The sequence below is a fragment of the Rhinoderma darwinii genome, chromosome 1, assembly GCF_050947455.1.
Source record: "Rhinoderma darwinii isolate aRhiDar2 chromosome 1, aRhiDar2.hap1, whole genome shotgun sequence".
In the NCBI taxonomy this organism is placed as follows: Eukaryota; Metazoa; Chordata; class Amphibia; order Anura; family Rhinodermatidae; genus Rhinoderma; species Rhinoderma darwinii.
The window spans coordinates 124,600,687-124,616,445 of NC_134687.1; the positions used below are offsets into that span (position 1 = coordinate 124,600,687).

The window sequence follows — 15,759 nt, forward strand, 5'->3', positions numbered from 1 at the left end:
CTCCCCCCCTGGCTCGCAGCAGCCCTCCCTCCCCCCCTGGCTCGCAGCAGCCCTCCCTCCCCCCCTGGCTCGCAGCAGCCCTCCCTCCCCCCCTGGCTAGCAGCAGCCCTTCCTCCCCCCCTGGCTCGCAGCAGCCCTCCCTCCCCCCCTGGCTCGCAGCAGCCCTCCCTCCCCCCCTGGCTCGCTGCAGCCCTCCCTCCCCCCCTGGCTCGCTGCAGCCCTCCCTCCCCCCCTGGCTCGCTGCAGCCCTCCCTCCCCCCCTCCTCTGGCTACTGCAGCCCTCCCCTCCCCCTCCTCTGGCTACTGCAGCCCTCCCTCCCCCCTCCTCTGGCTACTGCAGCCCTCCCTCCCCCCTCCTCTGGCTACTGCAGCCCTCCCTCCCCCCTCCTCTGGCTACTGCAGCCCTCCCTCCCCCCTCCTCTGGCTACTGCAGCCCTCCCTCCCCCCTCCTCTGGCTACTGCAGCCCTCCCTCCCCCCTCCTCTGGCTACTGCAGCCCTCCCTCCCCCCTCCTCTGGCTACTGCAGCCCTCCCTCCCCCCTCCTCTGGCTACTGCAGCCCTCCCTCCCCCCTCCTCTGGCTACTGCAGCCCTCCCTCCCCCCTCCTCTGGCTACTGCAGCCCTCCCTCCCCCCTCCTCTGGCTACTGCAGCCCTCCCTCCCCCCTCCTCTGGCTACTGCAGCCCTCCCCTCCACTGGCCACTGCAGCCCTCCCCCCCACTGGCCACTGCAGCCTTCCCCCCCCCTCCTGGCTACTGCAGCCCTCCTCCCCCCTCTTTCTGGTCACTGCAGCCCTCCCCCTCCCCTCTTTCTGGTCACTGCAGCCCTCCCCCTCCCCTCTTTCTGGTCACTGCAGCCCTCCCCCTCCCCTCTTTCTGGTCACTGCAGCCCTCCCCCTCCCCTCTTTCTGGTCACTGCAGCCCTCCCCCTCCCCTCTTTCTGGTCACTGCAGCCCTCCCCCTCCCCTCTTTCTGGTCACTGCAGCCCTCCCCCTCCCCTCTTTCTGGTCACTGCAGCCCTCCCCCTCCCCTCTTTCTGGTCACTGCAGCCCTCCCCCTCCCCTCTTTCTGGTCACTGCAGCCCTCCCCCCCCACTGGTCACTGCAGCCCTCCCCCCCCCCACTGGTCACTGCAGCCCTCCCCCCCCACTGGCCACTGCAGCCCTCCCCCCCCACTGGTCACTGCAGCCCTCCCCCCCACTGGTCACTGCAGCCCTCCCCCCCCACTGGCCACTGCATCCTTCCCCACCCCCCCCCACTGTCCACTGCATCCCTGCCCACTGCAGCCCTCCCCCCTGCCCACTGCAGCCCTCCCCCCTGCCCACTGCAGCCCTCCCCCCTGCCCACTGCAGCCCTCCCCCCTGCCCACTGCAGCCCTCCCCCCTGCCCACTGCAGCCATCCCCCCTGCCCACTGCAGCCATCCCCCCTGCCCACTGCAGCCCTCCCCCCCCACTGCAGCCCTCCCCCTCTTCTGGTCACTGCAGCCCTCCCCCTCTTCTGGTCACTGCAGCCCTCCCCCTCTTCTGGTCACTGCAGCCCTCCCCCTCTTCTGGTCACTGCAGCCCTCCCCCTCTTCTGGTCACTGCAGCCCTCCCCCTCTTCTGGTCACTGCAGCCCTCCCCCTCTTCTGGTCACTGCAGCCCTCCCCCTCTTCTGGTCACTGCAGCCCTCCCCCTCTTCTGGTCACTGCAGCCCTCCCCCCCACTGGTCACTGCAGCCCTCCCCCCCACTGGTCACTGCAGCCCTCCCCCCCACTGGTCACTGCAGCCCTCCCCCCCACTGGTCACTGCAGCCCTCCCCCCACTGGCCACTGCATCCTTCCCCACCCCCCCCCCACTGTCCACTGCAGCCCTCCCTCCTGCCCACTGCAGCCCTCCCCCCCACTGGCCACTGCAGCCCTCCCCCCCCCCACTGCAGCCCTCCCCCCCCACTGGCCACTGCAGCCCTCCCCCCCACTGGCCACTGCAGCCCTCCCCCCCACTGCAGCCCTCCCCCCCACTGCAGCCCTCCCCCCCACTGCAGCCCTCCCCCCACTGGCCACTGCAGCCCTCCCCCCCACTGGCCACTGCAGCCCTCCCCCCCACTGGCCACTGCAGCCCTCCCCCCCCACTGGCCACTGCAGCCCTCCCCCCCACTGGCCACTGCAGCCCTCCCCCCCACTGGCCACTGCAGCCCTCCCCCGTGTCCACTGCAGCCCTCCCCCTGCAGCCCTCCCTCCTGTCCACTGCAGCCCTCCCCCTGCAGCCCTCCCTCCTGTCCACTGCAGCCCTCAGCCCTCCCTCCTGTCCACTGCAGCCCTCAGCCCTCCCTCCTGTCCACTGCAGCCCTCAGCCCTCCCTCCTGTCCACTGCAGCCCTCAGCCCTCCCTCCTGTCCACTGCAGCCCTCAGCCCTCCCTCCTGTCCACTGCAGCCCTGCCCACTGCAGCCCTCCCCCCTGCCCACTGCAGCCCTCCCCCCTGCCGCCCTCCCCCCTGCCCACTGCAGCCCTCCCCCCTGCCCACTGCAGCCCTCCCCCCTGCCCACTGCAGCCCTCCCCCCTGCCCACTGCAGCCATCCCCCCTGCCCACTGCAGCCATCCCCCCTGCCCACTGCAGCCATCCCCCCTGCCCACTGCAGCCATCCCCCCTGCCCACTGCAGCCCTCCCCCCCCACTGCAGCCCTCCCCCTCTTCTGGTCACTGCAGCCCTCCCCCTCTTCTGGTCACTGCAGCCCTCCCCCTCTTCTGGTCACTGCAGCCCTCCCCCTCTTCTGGTCACTGCAGCCCTCCCCCTCTTCTGGTCACTGCAGCCCTCCCCCTCTTCTGGTCACTGCAGCCCTCCCCCTCTTCTGGTCACTGCAGCCCTCCCCCTCTTCTGGTCACTGCAGCCCTCCCCCCCACTGGTCACTGCAGCCCTCCCCCCCACTGGTCACTGCAGCCCTCCCCCCCACTGGTCACTGCAGCCCTCCCCCCCACTGGTCACTGCAGCCCTCCCCCCACTGGCCACTGCATCCTTCCCCACCCCCCCCCCACTGTCCACTGCAGCCCTCCCTCCTGCCCACTGCAGCCCTCCCCCCACTGGCCACTGCAGCCCTCCCCCCCCCCCCACTGCAGCCCTCCCCCCCCACTGGCCACTGCAGCCCTCCCCCCCACTGGCCACTGCAGCCCTCCCCCCCACTGCAGTCCTCCCCCCCACTGGCCACTGCAGCCCTCCCCCCCACTGCAGCCCTCCCCCCCACTGCAGCCCTCCCCCCCACTGCAGCCCTCCCCCCCACTGGCCACTGCAGCCCTCCCCCCCACTGGCCACTGCAGCCCTCCCCCCCCACTGGCCACTGCAGCCCTCCCCCCCCACTGGCCACTGCAGCCCTCCCCCCCACTGGCCACTGCAGCCCTCCCCCGTGTCCACTGCAGCCCTCCCCCTGCAGCCCTCCCTCCTGTCCACTGCAGCCCTCCCCCTGCAGCCCTCCCTCCTGTCCACTGCAGCCCTCAGCCCTCCCTCCTGTCCACTGCAGCCCTCAGCCCTCCCTCCTGTCCACTGCAGCCCTCAGCCCTCCCTCCTGTCCACTGCAGCCCTCAGCCCTCCCTCCTGTCCACTGCAGCCCTCAGCCCTCCCTCCTGTCCACTGCAGCCCTCAGCCCTCCCTCCTGTCCACTGCAGCCCTCAGCCCTCCCACCTGTCCCTTCTGTTCTACAGTAGTACATGTATGCTGCATACCGCTAGTGTACGCTGAATGTGAACTGCGCTTGTTCTGTACACCTGTGGACAGGCGAGCTTCTAGGATATGCAGTAGAGTCTAGTGAAGTGCTCCCTGACAGCTGATAGAAAGTGCTCTGGTCCCTGCCGGGCGCTTCGTGTTCAGCAGTCAGGCGCCGTGCTGTCAGTCACGATGAGATACGGTGGAGAGAAGGGATCTCCCCGGGTTACTGCATTCCTCCGAGAAGCTGGGGTGTATACAGGGGAGTATTAGGTGGAATAGCCCCGGGCAGAGGGAAGGGGTTGCGGTCCCTCCCTCCGCTGTGTACTGACAGGCTCCCTGATTCTCCATATAATTGATGTGTGGGCTGTGGAGCTAGAACCCGGACTGCACCATTGCAGCTCTATAAACGGGGGTGTAATCCGATCCTTCCTGCGTCGCGCTAGTAGAAATCAGTGCGGGTCTTTGACACCCCACCCCTTATGATTCCCTTTCTGGTACGACCCTCCCATTTTGAGTCTCTGGAGTTGCTGTCAGCGGGGATACTGGCTGGGAAGCGCTGCTGCTGTGTGGCGCTGCGAGCAGACGGCGTTCCTCCTCTCCTGACGTGTCCGAGCATGTCCACACCAGACTCTGCGCTGACACACTCACCTGGATACGGGCTCTTCTCTCCCCCAAGCTTCATACGCAGCGTCCGGACACACGGGAGCCGCTGATCACGGATCTAGTACGGATATATAGCTCACCACCACCGGGAAACATGGGCTTCTACGGCACTTTAAAAATGATCTTTTACAAAGTAAGTACTGAGACGTGCCGCCCTGCTCGGGGGATGTGAGGCGCTGCTGGAAGGGGAGAGGTAATGGGGATGCAGAATAAGGTGATGAGATGGTGTTCTGATTAGACAGACCCAGCATCCTCCCCTCCTGCCTCTGCAGATGGCACATACACTGGCATAAGAGCGATCGTCTATCGTCTGGTCACCTTCATCTGCATCCCACTTATTATCCCGGGGTGTGGAAGTGTCGACGACTCCTCATGTGTGTCGGGATCTGAATAGATGAGCAGCGTTTTGGGACTTGTGTCTTGGTAACAATGCCCTCTGCGGCTTTGCAGTATTGTAAACTTCCAGGATGGGAGCGATTCTCCAGCTATTTGCCCACCAGCCTGGTAAGATTCCTGCCAAGGTTATACTATACCGATCTCACACTGGTCACACTTCATGTTAGATTGTCTTGTGTTTCATGTGCCTACCTTTCTCTGTGATAGTGGGCATGATGGCAGGCTGCATGGTCCGTTCCTTTCCTTGGCACTAAGCAGACATCGACTATGGCTGTAAGATCTTTAGGATGTGGGACTTGAGAAGTTTTTTAGTCCACAGGTTTTGTGGGCTTCCCAGACAAGGTTATCCAGCAGGAGGGCATGGTGCTGAATATTAATCCTGTCCTATAGTAACCATGGAGTAATAACTTTACAGGACAGTTATGGCGTTGTCTGGTCTATGCCTTGTCTAGGCTGATCTTCGACCAGTCTCTACCTTGGCGCTACCAGGCTGCTGCCCTCCTAGCTGTGGATTCTGTATTGCTGTTCGGCCATGGATGCCTTCTGTGCAGGTGGAACATTGTATATTGTTTTCTTGCCCTCCTCATTACAGATCTGAGGCATGTTTTTGTGTGATCAGGTCCCTGGAGTTGTTCAGAACAATCTAGATTTTAATGATTTGCAGCGTTAATGACATTGGAGACCTTAGATTTATCCCGCTAGGTTACATGAGCCAGAAGGAACCAGCTCCTTGCTTAATTGAAATGAAAGATTCGTCATTGTAAAACAAGGCTTTTGATGTGTGGAGGAACCACCACATGTTGGCAGAGCATGGGTAAACCCGAGTCCTCACAGCAGTCTCATTAGGGCAGGTCACATTCATGTAAATGGCGGGCAGCCCTGTATTGTATTTTTTTCTTGTAAAATCATTTTATATGTAAATCCTAAATCACTTGAAAGTCGTTAATTTGTCTTCCTTGTACTTTTGGATGTCTCTAAATAATGAAGTATATTTTAAAGGGCCGAGAAACACATGACATTAATTCGTAAAGCTTATAGACCGTTGTCTTGGCGAGAAAAAGCAACAGGCTCTCTGATCATGGATGGTTGTTACAACAATAGTCGGTAGAGGGACTTGTAGCCGCTTCCAATAAAATGATCCTAGAGACGCCTCCGGGCAGATTGATGCGAATTTGGTGAATAAGATTGTGTTTAGGGAACTTTCCTCATGTGTTTCCATCTGCTGTTTTATTTATTTTTATATATATATATATATATATATATATATATATATATATATATATATATATATATATATATATATTACAATGAATATGTATTGCTAGTGAGGATAAGGTTAAATAAAAATACAGAGAAATCGAGAAATCCACCTTGAGGATTTAGCGTTTTGATTTGCATTTTCTTGCTTGACACCTCATTTGTTACACAAGACTTTGATACATTGTTGCTATTGATGGGCTGTTTTATGCATTATTTATTTTTTTTCTAATTTTTTCCTTTTTTTTTTTTTCTAATTTTTTCCTTTTTTTTTTCTTTTTAATTTCAGATGAAGAGAAAGTTGGACCATGGATCCGAGGTCCGTTCTTTCTCTTTGGGAAAGAAACCCTGCAAAGGCTCGGAGTACACAAGGTAATTAAGTTTGATAATGGCTGCTTTGGTCATGACTGGAGTGTACGTCCTGTCTCGCCAGCTGCTGAGCTGCTTCTTTCATTCGGACACAGCTTTGCTTTCATTACAACTCCATAGGGTAGTCTCTGGTCGTGAATAACAGCGGATTAATTGGTGGTGCTGTAGAAAATCCAAGTTTGGGAGATTGAAGCAAAGCCATTACCGTGGAGGGGAAATCACGAACCGCAGTTCTCTATTCAATACCACGGTGGCTCTTAGTGATTTGTATTTCATTTGAAATAGTCAAGCGCTTTTTTTAATTTCTTTTTTTATTATCCAACATTCTGTTTTATAGTTTGTTCAGTGTTTTACATAAAGAAATCCGCCAAGGTGGCTTGTTTCTGCATTTCTAATGAAATACTGCAGAAAGTCGTTGTTTTTTCTTTGTGGTCAAGGTAATAAAGAAACAAAAAATCTGTAGTAAATGTGTTCAGTTTATCTTTTTTGTTGGGCTTAAAAATGAATAAAATAAAAAAATTCAATCAAATAGCTATTTAATGTAAATAAACGTCTGGTTCTGTTGAAGTGAGCTCCCACTCATGTCCTGACAATACTCTCTAGATTCTTTTGTGGTCGTCGTCCCGTCCCCCCCCCCCCCATGTTGTAACGATATTACCAGATTCTGTTCAGGTTCTACCCATGTCTAACCAATAAAACCAAATTTCTCAAAGTCTTTTCAATAAACCTCAAGTTCTTTTGGGGCTTCCCATATATCATAACAATCGACCTGAGGTTCTAGTGAAGCTTTCTTCATGTCCTGTGAGTAGACCTTAGGATATATGGGAAGCCCTAACAGAACCTAAGGTCTACTCATAGGACATGAAGAAAGCTGGAAGCCCTAACAGAACCTAAGAATCAGCCTGAGGTTCTAGTGAAGCGTTCTTCATGTCCTGTATGTAGACCTTAGTTTCTGTTACAGCTTCCCATATATCCTTAGAATCAGCCTTAGGTTCTAGTGAAGCGTTCTTCATGTCCTTTGAGTAGACCTTAGTTTCTGTTAGGGCTTCCCATATATTCTGAGAATCGGCCTGAGGTTCTAGTGAAGCTTTCTTCATGTCCTGTGAGTAGACCTTAGTTTCTGTTAGGGTTTCCCATATATCCTGAGAATCGGCCTGAGGTTCTAGTGAAGCTTTCTTCATGTCCTGTGAGTAGACCTTAGTTTCTGTTAGGGTTTCCCATATATCCTGAGAATCGGCCTGAGGTTCTAGTGAAGCGGTCTTCATGTCCTGTGAGTAGACCTTAGTTTCTGTTAGGGTTTCCCATATATTCTTAGAATCAGCCTGAGGTTCTAGTGAAGCTTTCTTCATGTCCTGTCTGTAGACCTTAGTTTCTGTTAGGACTTCACATATATCTTTCGAATTAGCCTGGGGTTCCTGTGAAGCTTTCTTTATGTCCGAACAATAAGGCTAAGTTCACACGGCTTATTTTCGGCCATTTTTCGGGCTGTTCCGAAATTCAGGCGGCATTTTTTACGTGGCCGTTTTTCAAAACGGGCACGTAAAAAAAAAACGCCCGCGAAAAATAAGTGCATGTCACTTCTTGAGACGTTTTTGGAGCCGTTTTTCACTGACTCCATAGAAAAACGGCTCCAAAAATAGCCGTGAAAAACACGAGTTGCTTAAGAAAAACGGCTGAAAATCAGGAACTGTATTCCCTTGAAATATTTTTAGAAGTTTTTTGTTCAGCGTGTGAACATACCCTAAACCTGAAGTAGCAGCTAGCACTATAATGCAATGACTAGATACTCTTTGATGCATTTTTTCCTAGCCTTCTAACGACTGTCCCCGGCACTCCACACAGTCGTCCTCTACAGTCAGTTATCGCTTCTCTCTGAAATTTTCATGACCTCACAGTTCCCTACAGAGGCAAGTTCTAACCCCGTCACATACATGGTTCATTTAACCCTCAGAATGCCAGTGTAGCTATACCAGCAGCAGTAATATATACAGTCAACACTCGCTACTACAGTATTCGTTTCTACCACTGCTCTTTTATATCTTTCCATGACTTTTTTTATTTTATGCCATTACTCAAATGTACATTTAGCTTTTTACTATTTGCTTTTCCAAATGAATCGCTACGTTTTCTGCGGGCAGCTTTATTTATGGCCTTACAGAATGTGACCAGTTGATACCCCCAGAGGAACAATCCGTTTAGCATAATTTATTAAAGCTCTCACGCTGCGATTAAAACGAGAAGTCTTTTATATGAATCTTAGTAGACCCATGAGTATTCCTCTGCTCTGAAAGGTGGCGAAACACAAAGCTATTATTGTAATAAAAGCTTTACATCTGAAAATGTCAGATGGGATTCCCTGCCTTAAGAGCTTCCACTAGTCGTAATCACTGTAAAAGGGAAAGACCACAGGGGGCTTCATACAGCTCCAAGACATGGAAGGAGATCCATGATGTAAGCAAAGTGATCGAAACGTCCGAACTTCTATATAAAACCTTGCCATATGTAAATCTGTCTACACCCTTCATCTCTATGGGAAATCAATGACTTGCCGAAATAAACTTGAGTCTAATAACTGAATTAGCTGCACTGTTAACCCCTTTGGAGCCTGCAGCAGGTTAGATGATGATCTGTGACTGAAGGGCAAAGTGTTAAATTAGAGCGCTGTAGAGTACATGCCCAGTGGGAATGTTGGCTATAAACGTACGTGCCTGAGAAATTGATTACATGCTTGACTAGCGTGACATCCTCGCCCAGTGCCCCCGACTTTGAGTGACAACCTGAACTGCCTCTATTAAGTCAGTTTTTCACACCACGGCCAGTAAATGTGTTTAAATGAAATTGATAAAACGACACAATAAAACTGTTGCTATAATTAAACTTCTGGAAAATGGAAATACTTTAATTTTTATACATTTTCGGCGTCATTTTTTGTAACTGGTAACAATAAGGAGCAGAATTGCACATCAGCTTTTCCACGTATCGCACCGCATTTGAAAATGTTTCTTTTTTTAGTATTACTTTTACCACTCTTTTTATATAGTGCCAACATATTCCGTAGCATCCTGTTTGTTTTAGGGAGAGGGGTAGAACATGGTACAGTTACTTATTAGGAAACAGAACTTTAAAATCTGGTGTGCTTTACTCTGGTTCTCACTCATTATTTTGTCTCTAGTACAACAGGTCTAGTGCCTTGTACGGCAGCGCCTACAACGTTTGGTGACCTGCGAGCAGCAAATGGGCAGGGTCAGCAACGACGCCGAATTACATCAGTGCAGCCACCCTCAGGCCTTCAAGAATGGTTGAAAATGTTCCAGGTACGCTTTCTCCTTTTTTTTTTAATTTCATTTTTTTTTTGTTAATTTAATAAGACTTCAAAGCCATCTTGTGTTACCGATAGATCATGGTGGTTTATCCTTCGCAACTGTTGGGGCATAACCAAAATCTGTGAGTTATAGAATTTTTCCAGTACAATAACCAAAATGGATTTTGACTGATTGGTAATGGAAAGTTATTTTTACGCTATTTACACCTGTTGGGTTGATCACGGTGATTCATCTTGGTTGGCTTTTCCCATATATCTAAAATAGGCTCCTGCATTGGTCATGTTGGTCACTGGCATGGTGAGATAAGCTATTTTCATGGTTGAACGACTAATTTGAAGCTATGATATAAAACTCACCACAATTCTGGGTTTTGTAGACTTCATAGTCCCTAAGCTTTTCTTCTGAACTTTTTGAATATGTGTATTGTGTACTGAGCCTCCTAGGGGGGGGGGGGGAGGTAAATGGATGCATTGTTCTTGCTGCTGGTTCCCTTCGTTTTCCGCCTCACTAGTTTCCATGTCCATATGCGGAGCCAGCCAGGCATTACTCCTTTTGTAAACTGAATGAGGGCAAACATTTCTGTACTTTTGACAGAGCGTACATTCAGAAGGTCGCAGCAACGTTGCTGGCTACAGGGATCATGTCTGTCATGGCAGAGAAGTTTTTATCACAGAACTTGTACGGCATGGTCTAAAAGTGTGCTCAGCTGGGTGAGGTTGCTATAAAAATACGGAAAGTTAACATTACTTTCCCAGCTTTACTTGAAGCAGTCTGTAGACCTTTCATCATCGTTCTAAAGATGGGAAGGAGGACTTAGGGCTGTCAAACATTTGGTGTGCAAGACCACCAAATGCTTCATTGTCCCAACCTGTCCTAGAACATCAGTGCTGAACATCTACAGCTCGAAGGCAGATAACTAAGTGAACCACGTCATCCGGGAGGTTTCCAGTCCTCTTACAATTAAGGATGTATTCTTTTATCTATGATAATTGTTTCCCTCCTGGGAAAATAAGATCCTTTCATGATTGGAAAAGCAAATGGGAAGCTATGCTGGAGATGAATGGTTTAGTAGTTTATCAAGCCCCAACATGTTATCTGAAAGGAGGGATGTGCAGGTAATTATCGGAGGCATCTGGGCTACGTGCCAGGTGTTCGTTCATTCTTTCCTGGAGGAAGTTTGAAGTCTCTGTCGCCTAGCACCCTTCACCAAAATACTACTGTTTTTTATTTGCATGATTTGTCCTGAACAGTTACTCTGCATAGAAAAAGCCCTGGCTTCTCTCCCTCCTCCACTCCGCACCCTCTAGCTGTAATTGCCGGTTCTCATTCATTCAGGTCATTTGGTGGAGCTCTGGTATGCAAATTCACATTACAGCAGATAAGCGGGCGCTGCATTTGAGGATTAGAAGGGCATTCATGTTCCAAACTGGGACAGTGTTCCCATGAAAAATACAGTAACCAAAAACAGTTCTATTGTTCAGATGATTATTGAGTACAAAATATCTCCGCTGCCACAGCCAAGCGAAAGCTGAGGAGGGTGAAGGGTATAGCATCTTCTGACAAGGAAAATCGACTATAAATACCAGTTAGGCGGAGACCAGGTTTCCGTGTGATTTTCTATGTGTTCTAGCTGGTGAGGCTTGGTCTTCATAGCGTGACATGGGAACATTCTGTGTATACAAAGAGACCTGAAATATGTACACACAGTATATTCTATACCAATTATATGCAGTATTAACTAGTTCATGGCTGGGATAAACTGATCTGCGCACTGATTATTTAATGTGACAGTCCATTCTTTGTGGCTTTGTACAATGCAAAATAGTTCACACCACTGTATGTTTAAGCCTGTGGACTGTACTTTGTCGATTTTTATTTTTTTGTGTATATTGTACATATCAGTTGCAGTCAGTATTATCTAGTGCATGAATGGAATAAACCATTGTTAATGTTATGGACGACTCCTTGTGGTTTTTGGTTGTATCCATAGTGGACACTGATGTATGTTTAATGTTACGGACCACTCTTTGTGGTATTTTTGTAGTGTACATAATGCACGTTCCTGTTCATGGAGTCCTGTTACCGTCTATTCAAATTGTTAAAAAATCAATTAATAGGGGATATTCCAAGATAGACCGTTTACCATCTATCCAAAGGGTAGGTGCTAGATGCCTGATCGCTAGAGTAGGGGACCTGAGGGTTTCCTCCTCCCTATGCACCCTCACAATCTGCAGGAGCTTGAATAGAGCAGCAGTCAAGCATGCGCCCTGCTGCTCCATTCAATGTCTATGTGGCCAACGGAAACGACCGTTTTTTTTTTTTAAATCTTATATTACATAGTTACATAGTTTGTACGGTTTAAAAAAGACACATGTCCATCAAGTTCAACCAAGGATGGGAAAAGGGAAGGTAAACATTTCTACACATAGGAGCTAATATTTTTTTGTTCTAGGAAATTATCTAACCCTTTTTTAAAGCCATCTACTGTCCCTGCTGTGACCAGCTCCTGCGGTAGACTATTCCATAAATTCACCGTTCTCACGGTAAAGAAGCCTTGTCGTCTCTGCAGGTTGAACCTTTTTTTCTCCAGACGGAGGGAGTGCCCCCTTGTTTTTTGAGGGGGTTTTACATGGAACAGGATTTCACCATATTTTTTGTATGTGCCATTAATATATTTATATAAGTTAATCATGTCCCCCCTTAGTTGTCTCTTTTCAAGGCTAAACAGGTTTAATTCTTTTAATCTTTCCTCATAACTTAGATTCTCCATGCCCCTTATTAGCTTCGTTGCTCTTCTTTGTATTTTTTCCAACTCCAGGGCATCCTTTCTATGAACTGGAGCCCAGAACTGAACTGCATATTCTAGATGAGGCCTCACTAATGCTTTGTAAAGTGGCAATATTACATCCCTGTCCCGCGAGTCCATGCCTCTTTTAATACACGACAATATCTTGCTGGCCTTTGAAGCAGCTGATTGACACTGCATGCTGTTATTTAGTTTATGATTTACAAGTACTCTTAGATTATACTCCTAAATGGCAACTTTACACAGTAATGTAGCGCTATAAATCCTGGAATGTGTAATACTGTATAAATAGGCAGATTTTGTATATAGGCGTCTGGGAATAAGGGTATGTTCACACGCTTAACCAAAAACGTCCGAAAATACGGAGCTGTTTTCAAGGGAAAGCAGCTCCTGATTTTCAGACGTTTTTTAAGCCACTGGCGATTTTCGCAGCGTTTTTTATGGCCGTTTTTGGAGCTGTTTTCTATAAAGTCAATGAAAATGGCTCCAAAAACGTCCCAAGAAGTGACCTACACTTCTTTTTAAAAAAACGGCCACGTAGAAAAACGGCCCCATAAAAAAACAGCCCGTCGGAACAGAACGCGGTTTTTCGCATTGAAATCAATGGGCAGATGTTTGGAGGCGTTCTGCTTCCTATTTTTCGGGTGTTTACAGCCCGAAAATAGGCAGTGTGAACATACCCTAACAGTTGTAGTGGCGGCCTTATTGGTTGTCATCCAGCTTTTCCACAAATGATATGACTGAGAAACCCCACAATAGACTGTTGGACATTTCAACACTGGGACAACTTCAGTAATATATTGTGATTCTAAATCGCATTACAAGCTTTTTTTTTTTTTTTTACCACTTTCGGTTTGGTTTCCATTAAACCCCAAAGCTGCACCTCAACCAACTCCCCTCATATTCTCATGTTTACGTTCTCTTCCTTTTAATTCAGTGATTGCATAACAAATGAAAACCCTTTTAATGATCCAAGATGAACAGCAACAAAGCCCGTTCAGCAGATGCGGATTATTTTCCGTTATTGCTCTTTGTGTGGCTGTTAGCGGTGCTGTGCGGGGAGAATAAAGTCCACACTTGTCGATCTGAGTATGTTCTGTAAATACAGGCCTGCTCCTTACTAGTGATTTGAGGCTAAATAGTTTACCTGGCTGTTACTGTCTTTTATTTTAGTTGTAATAGGTCACTGTTCAGTTCGTGTTCTGCTCGGGCACTACACTTTCTGTGTACTCTAAAGAGTTCTGCCGAATAAATGCCCCAGACATGCGACTGCGTGCCTATAGAGTTGCATATGTTTGCCATTGATCCTCCTCTATTGAAAATCATAGTCGACTATGCTTCTCAATACAGTTGGTGTTACTGCTAAATTTATGCAAAAAGGACACTTTTTTAAAATTAATTTTTTGGCCATATGTTTGGTTAATGATCGTCTATGGGCTCATGATGTATATAACAAATAAGCATAATGCAAACAGAACCTTCTATTTTCACATCATGGACCTTTACTCATATGGTCCATTCATGTTCTTCTTATTTTAAGATGCATTGTGGCTTTCTGGCTATATCTTTGTAAGATGGCACATAGAATACATTGGAGCACTTGCTTTGTTTCTTAGCGACCCTTCCTAAAAATGATAATTTAACGTTCCAGGTAAAACTGCTATACTGTTGTGTAGGGCCTAGGGGGACACGATTCTGTCTGTACGTATTTGTGCCTATCCCAGAAAGGCTAAAAATCATTACATTAGTCTACACCTCCTTCGGCGCACCGTCTCCAAATACCCAGCAAATACCCATTGGTTTATTCTTCTACACTTTGGTCCTTGGGTGCTGGTGTTAGAACCGTGGCTACAAAGAGGAAGGGAACCAGTTGTTTAAAGGTTATTCTTGGACTACATAGACAGATATCCAGTTATAAACTCTATAAACAACATAGATGTAATGGAAGGAAAGATTGTGTCCATATGTCACCCCATGCCATCTGTGATTCTGGGTATTATGACCCCTTGTTATTGACGGTCTGTGGTGCATTGACTTGTCAGAAGCATAGGGTCATGGCTGGTCATCTTGTATATTCTGTTTATGGGCTACGCTAGTTAAATTATCATGTTCGGGTCGAGCCTCATGTCCGCAGGTGTGTAACACTTCCATATTTATCATATACTACTGGTTTGCTCTTTACAATATGAAAAGTTTTCAAGCTACACATACAGTGAATGTAATCGTATTGTGACAACTAAGCGCCTATTCAGACTAGCCTTGTTCACGTCCGCGGGCTGTCAGAGTGAAGAATCGAGTTCATGGACTGAACACATGGGGTAATTCACATGTCTGATTTTCCGGACATTTGGTCTATGCAGAGAAAGTCGCAGCATGGTCCAATTCTCATGCCAGACTCACTCATTCAAGTCAATGGGTCCATGAAAAAAATGAGACCGCACACAGACCCCATCCGAGTACAGTCCATCTTCACGGATGGACTGCTTGGAGGCACTGAAAAAAAAAAAAAAAGAAAAGGACATGAAAAAAAACAACAAACTGATTCAATACAAAAACAGAATGCACTCTGATGATTTTCCCTCAGAGATGAATCCATATTGTGTCCGGTTTTTTTTCCTGCTGAAACGCAGACGAGTTTTGCAATGGATTTCTGAATAAGCCTTTTCAATGTGACGTCGACACGTTTCTATTATGTAAAATAATTGAACATTTATCAACTGCCCATGTGGTTAAATCCTTGGGGTGTCCAAATGCTGGTACCCTCCCCAATCGCTAGAGCTGGGGCCCTGGTTCTTCCCCCCCCCCACCCTCACATCTGTGGCAGGGAAGTAATTGTATGGCACAGTGGCCAAGCATGCATGCTGCCACTCCATACAACCCTATGTGAGGTACAGAAACACCCCAGTGATTTGTTTTTCCGGTAAATCTAAAGAGGTCTCATTAAATCCATTGTGAATCAATGTTATGAATACTTTTTATGGGTACATAAAAAGTATTCACCCACAATGATCGCAATGAAGCTGGTCTTATGGGGGGGCAGGGCTATGACTGGTTTACGTAATCGGTGTGACGCTATTGACCACACAATACTGTCACGGATTTAATATTCCTTGTAATTACATTTAGCTTTCGATGGTTTTGGTTGTCCATAGTCGCTGATGTTTTAGTGACGACGGTAAGACAAGGTTGTTTAGTTGTGATGTAAAATCGTTATTATTCCGACTGATATTGGGGAAAGTTTACACATCCCTATTGCGGGGGTGCTTTCATTAT

The 15,759-nt window shown here is 48.8% G+C and overlaps 1 protein-coding gene across 4 annotated transcripts in view; it reads left to right on the plus strand.

Moving 5' to 3' along the window:
• FBXW7 (F-box and WD repeat domain containing 7) overlaps positions 1–15,759 on the plus strand; it is a 184,250-nt gene that overhangs the window by 141,577 nt on the left and 26,914 nt on the right. For all 4 annotated transcript variants that reach the window (XM_075860349.1, XM_075860350.1, XM_075860351.1 and 1 more), the window contains 2 exons: positions 6,278–6,360; positions 9,530–9,671. In XM_075860349.1, the coding sequence (XP_075716464.1) occupies positions 6,278–6,360; positions 9,530–9,671 (225 nt within the window). The remainder of the gene's footprint in view (positions 1–6,277; positions 6,361–9,529; positions 9,672–15,759) is intronic.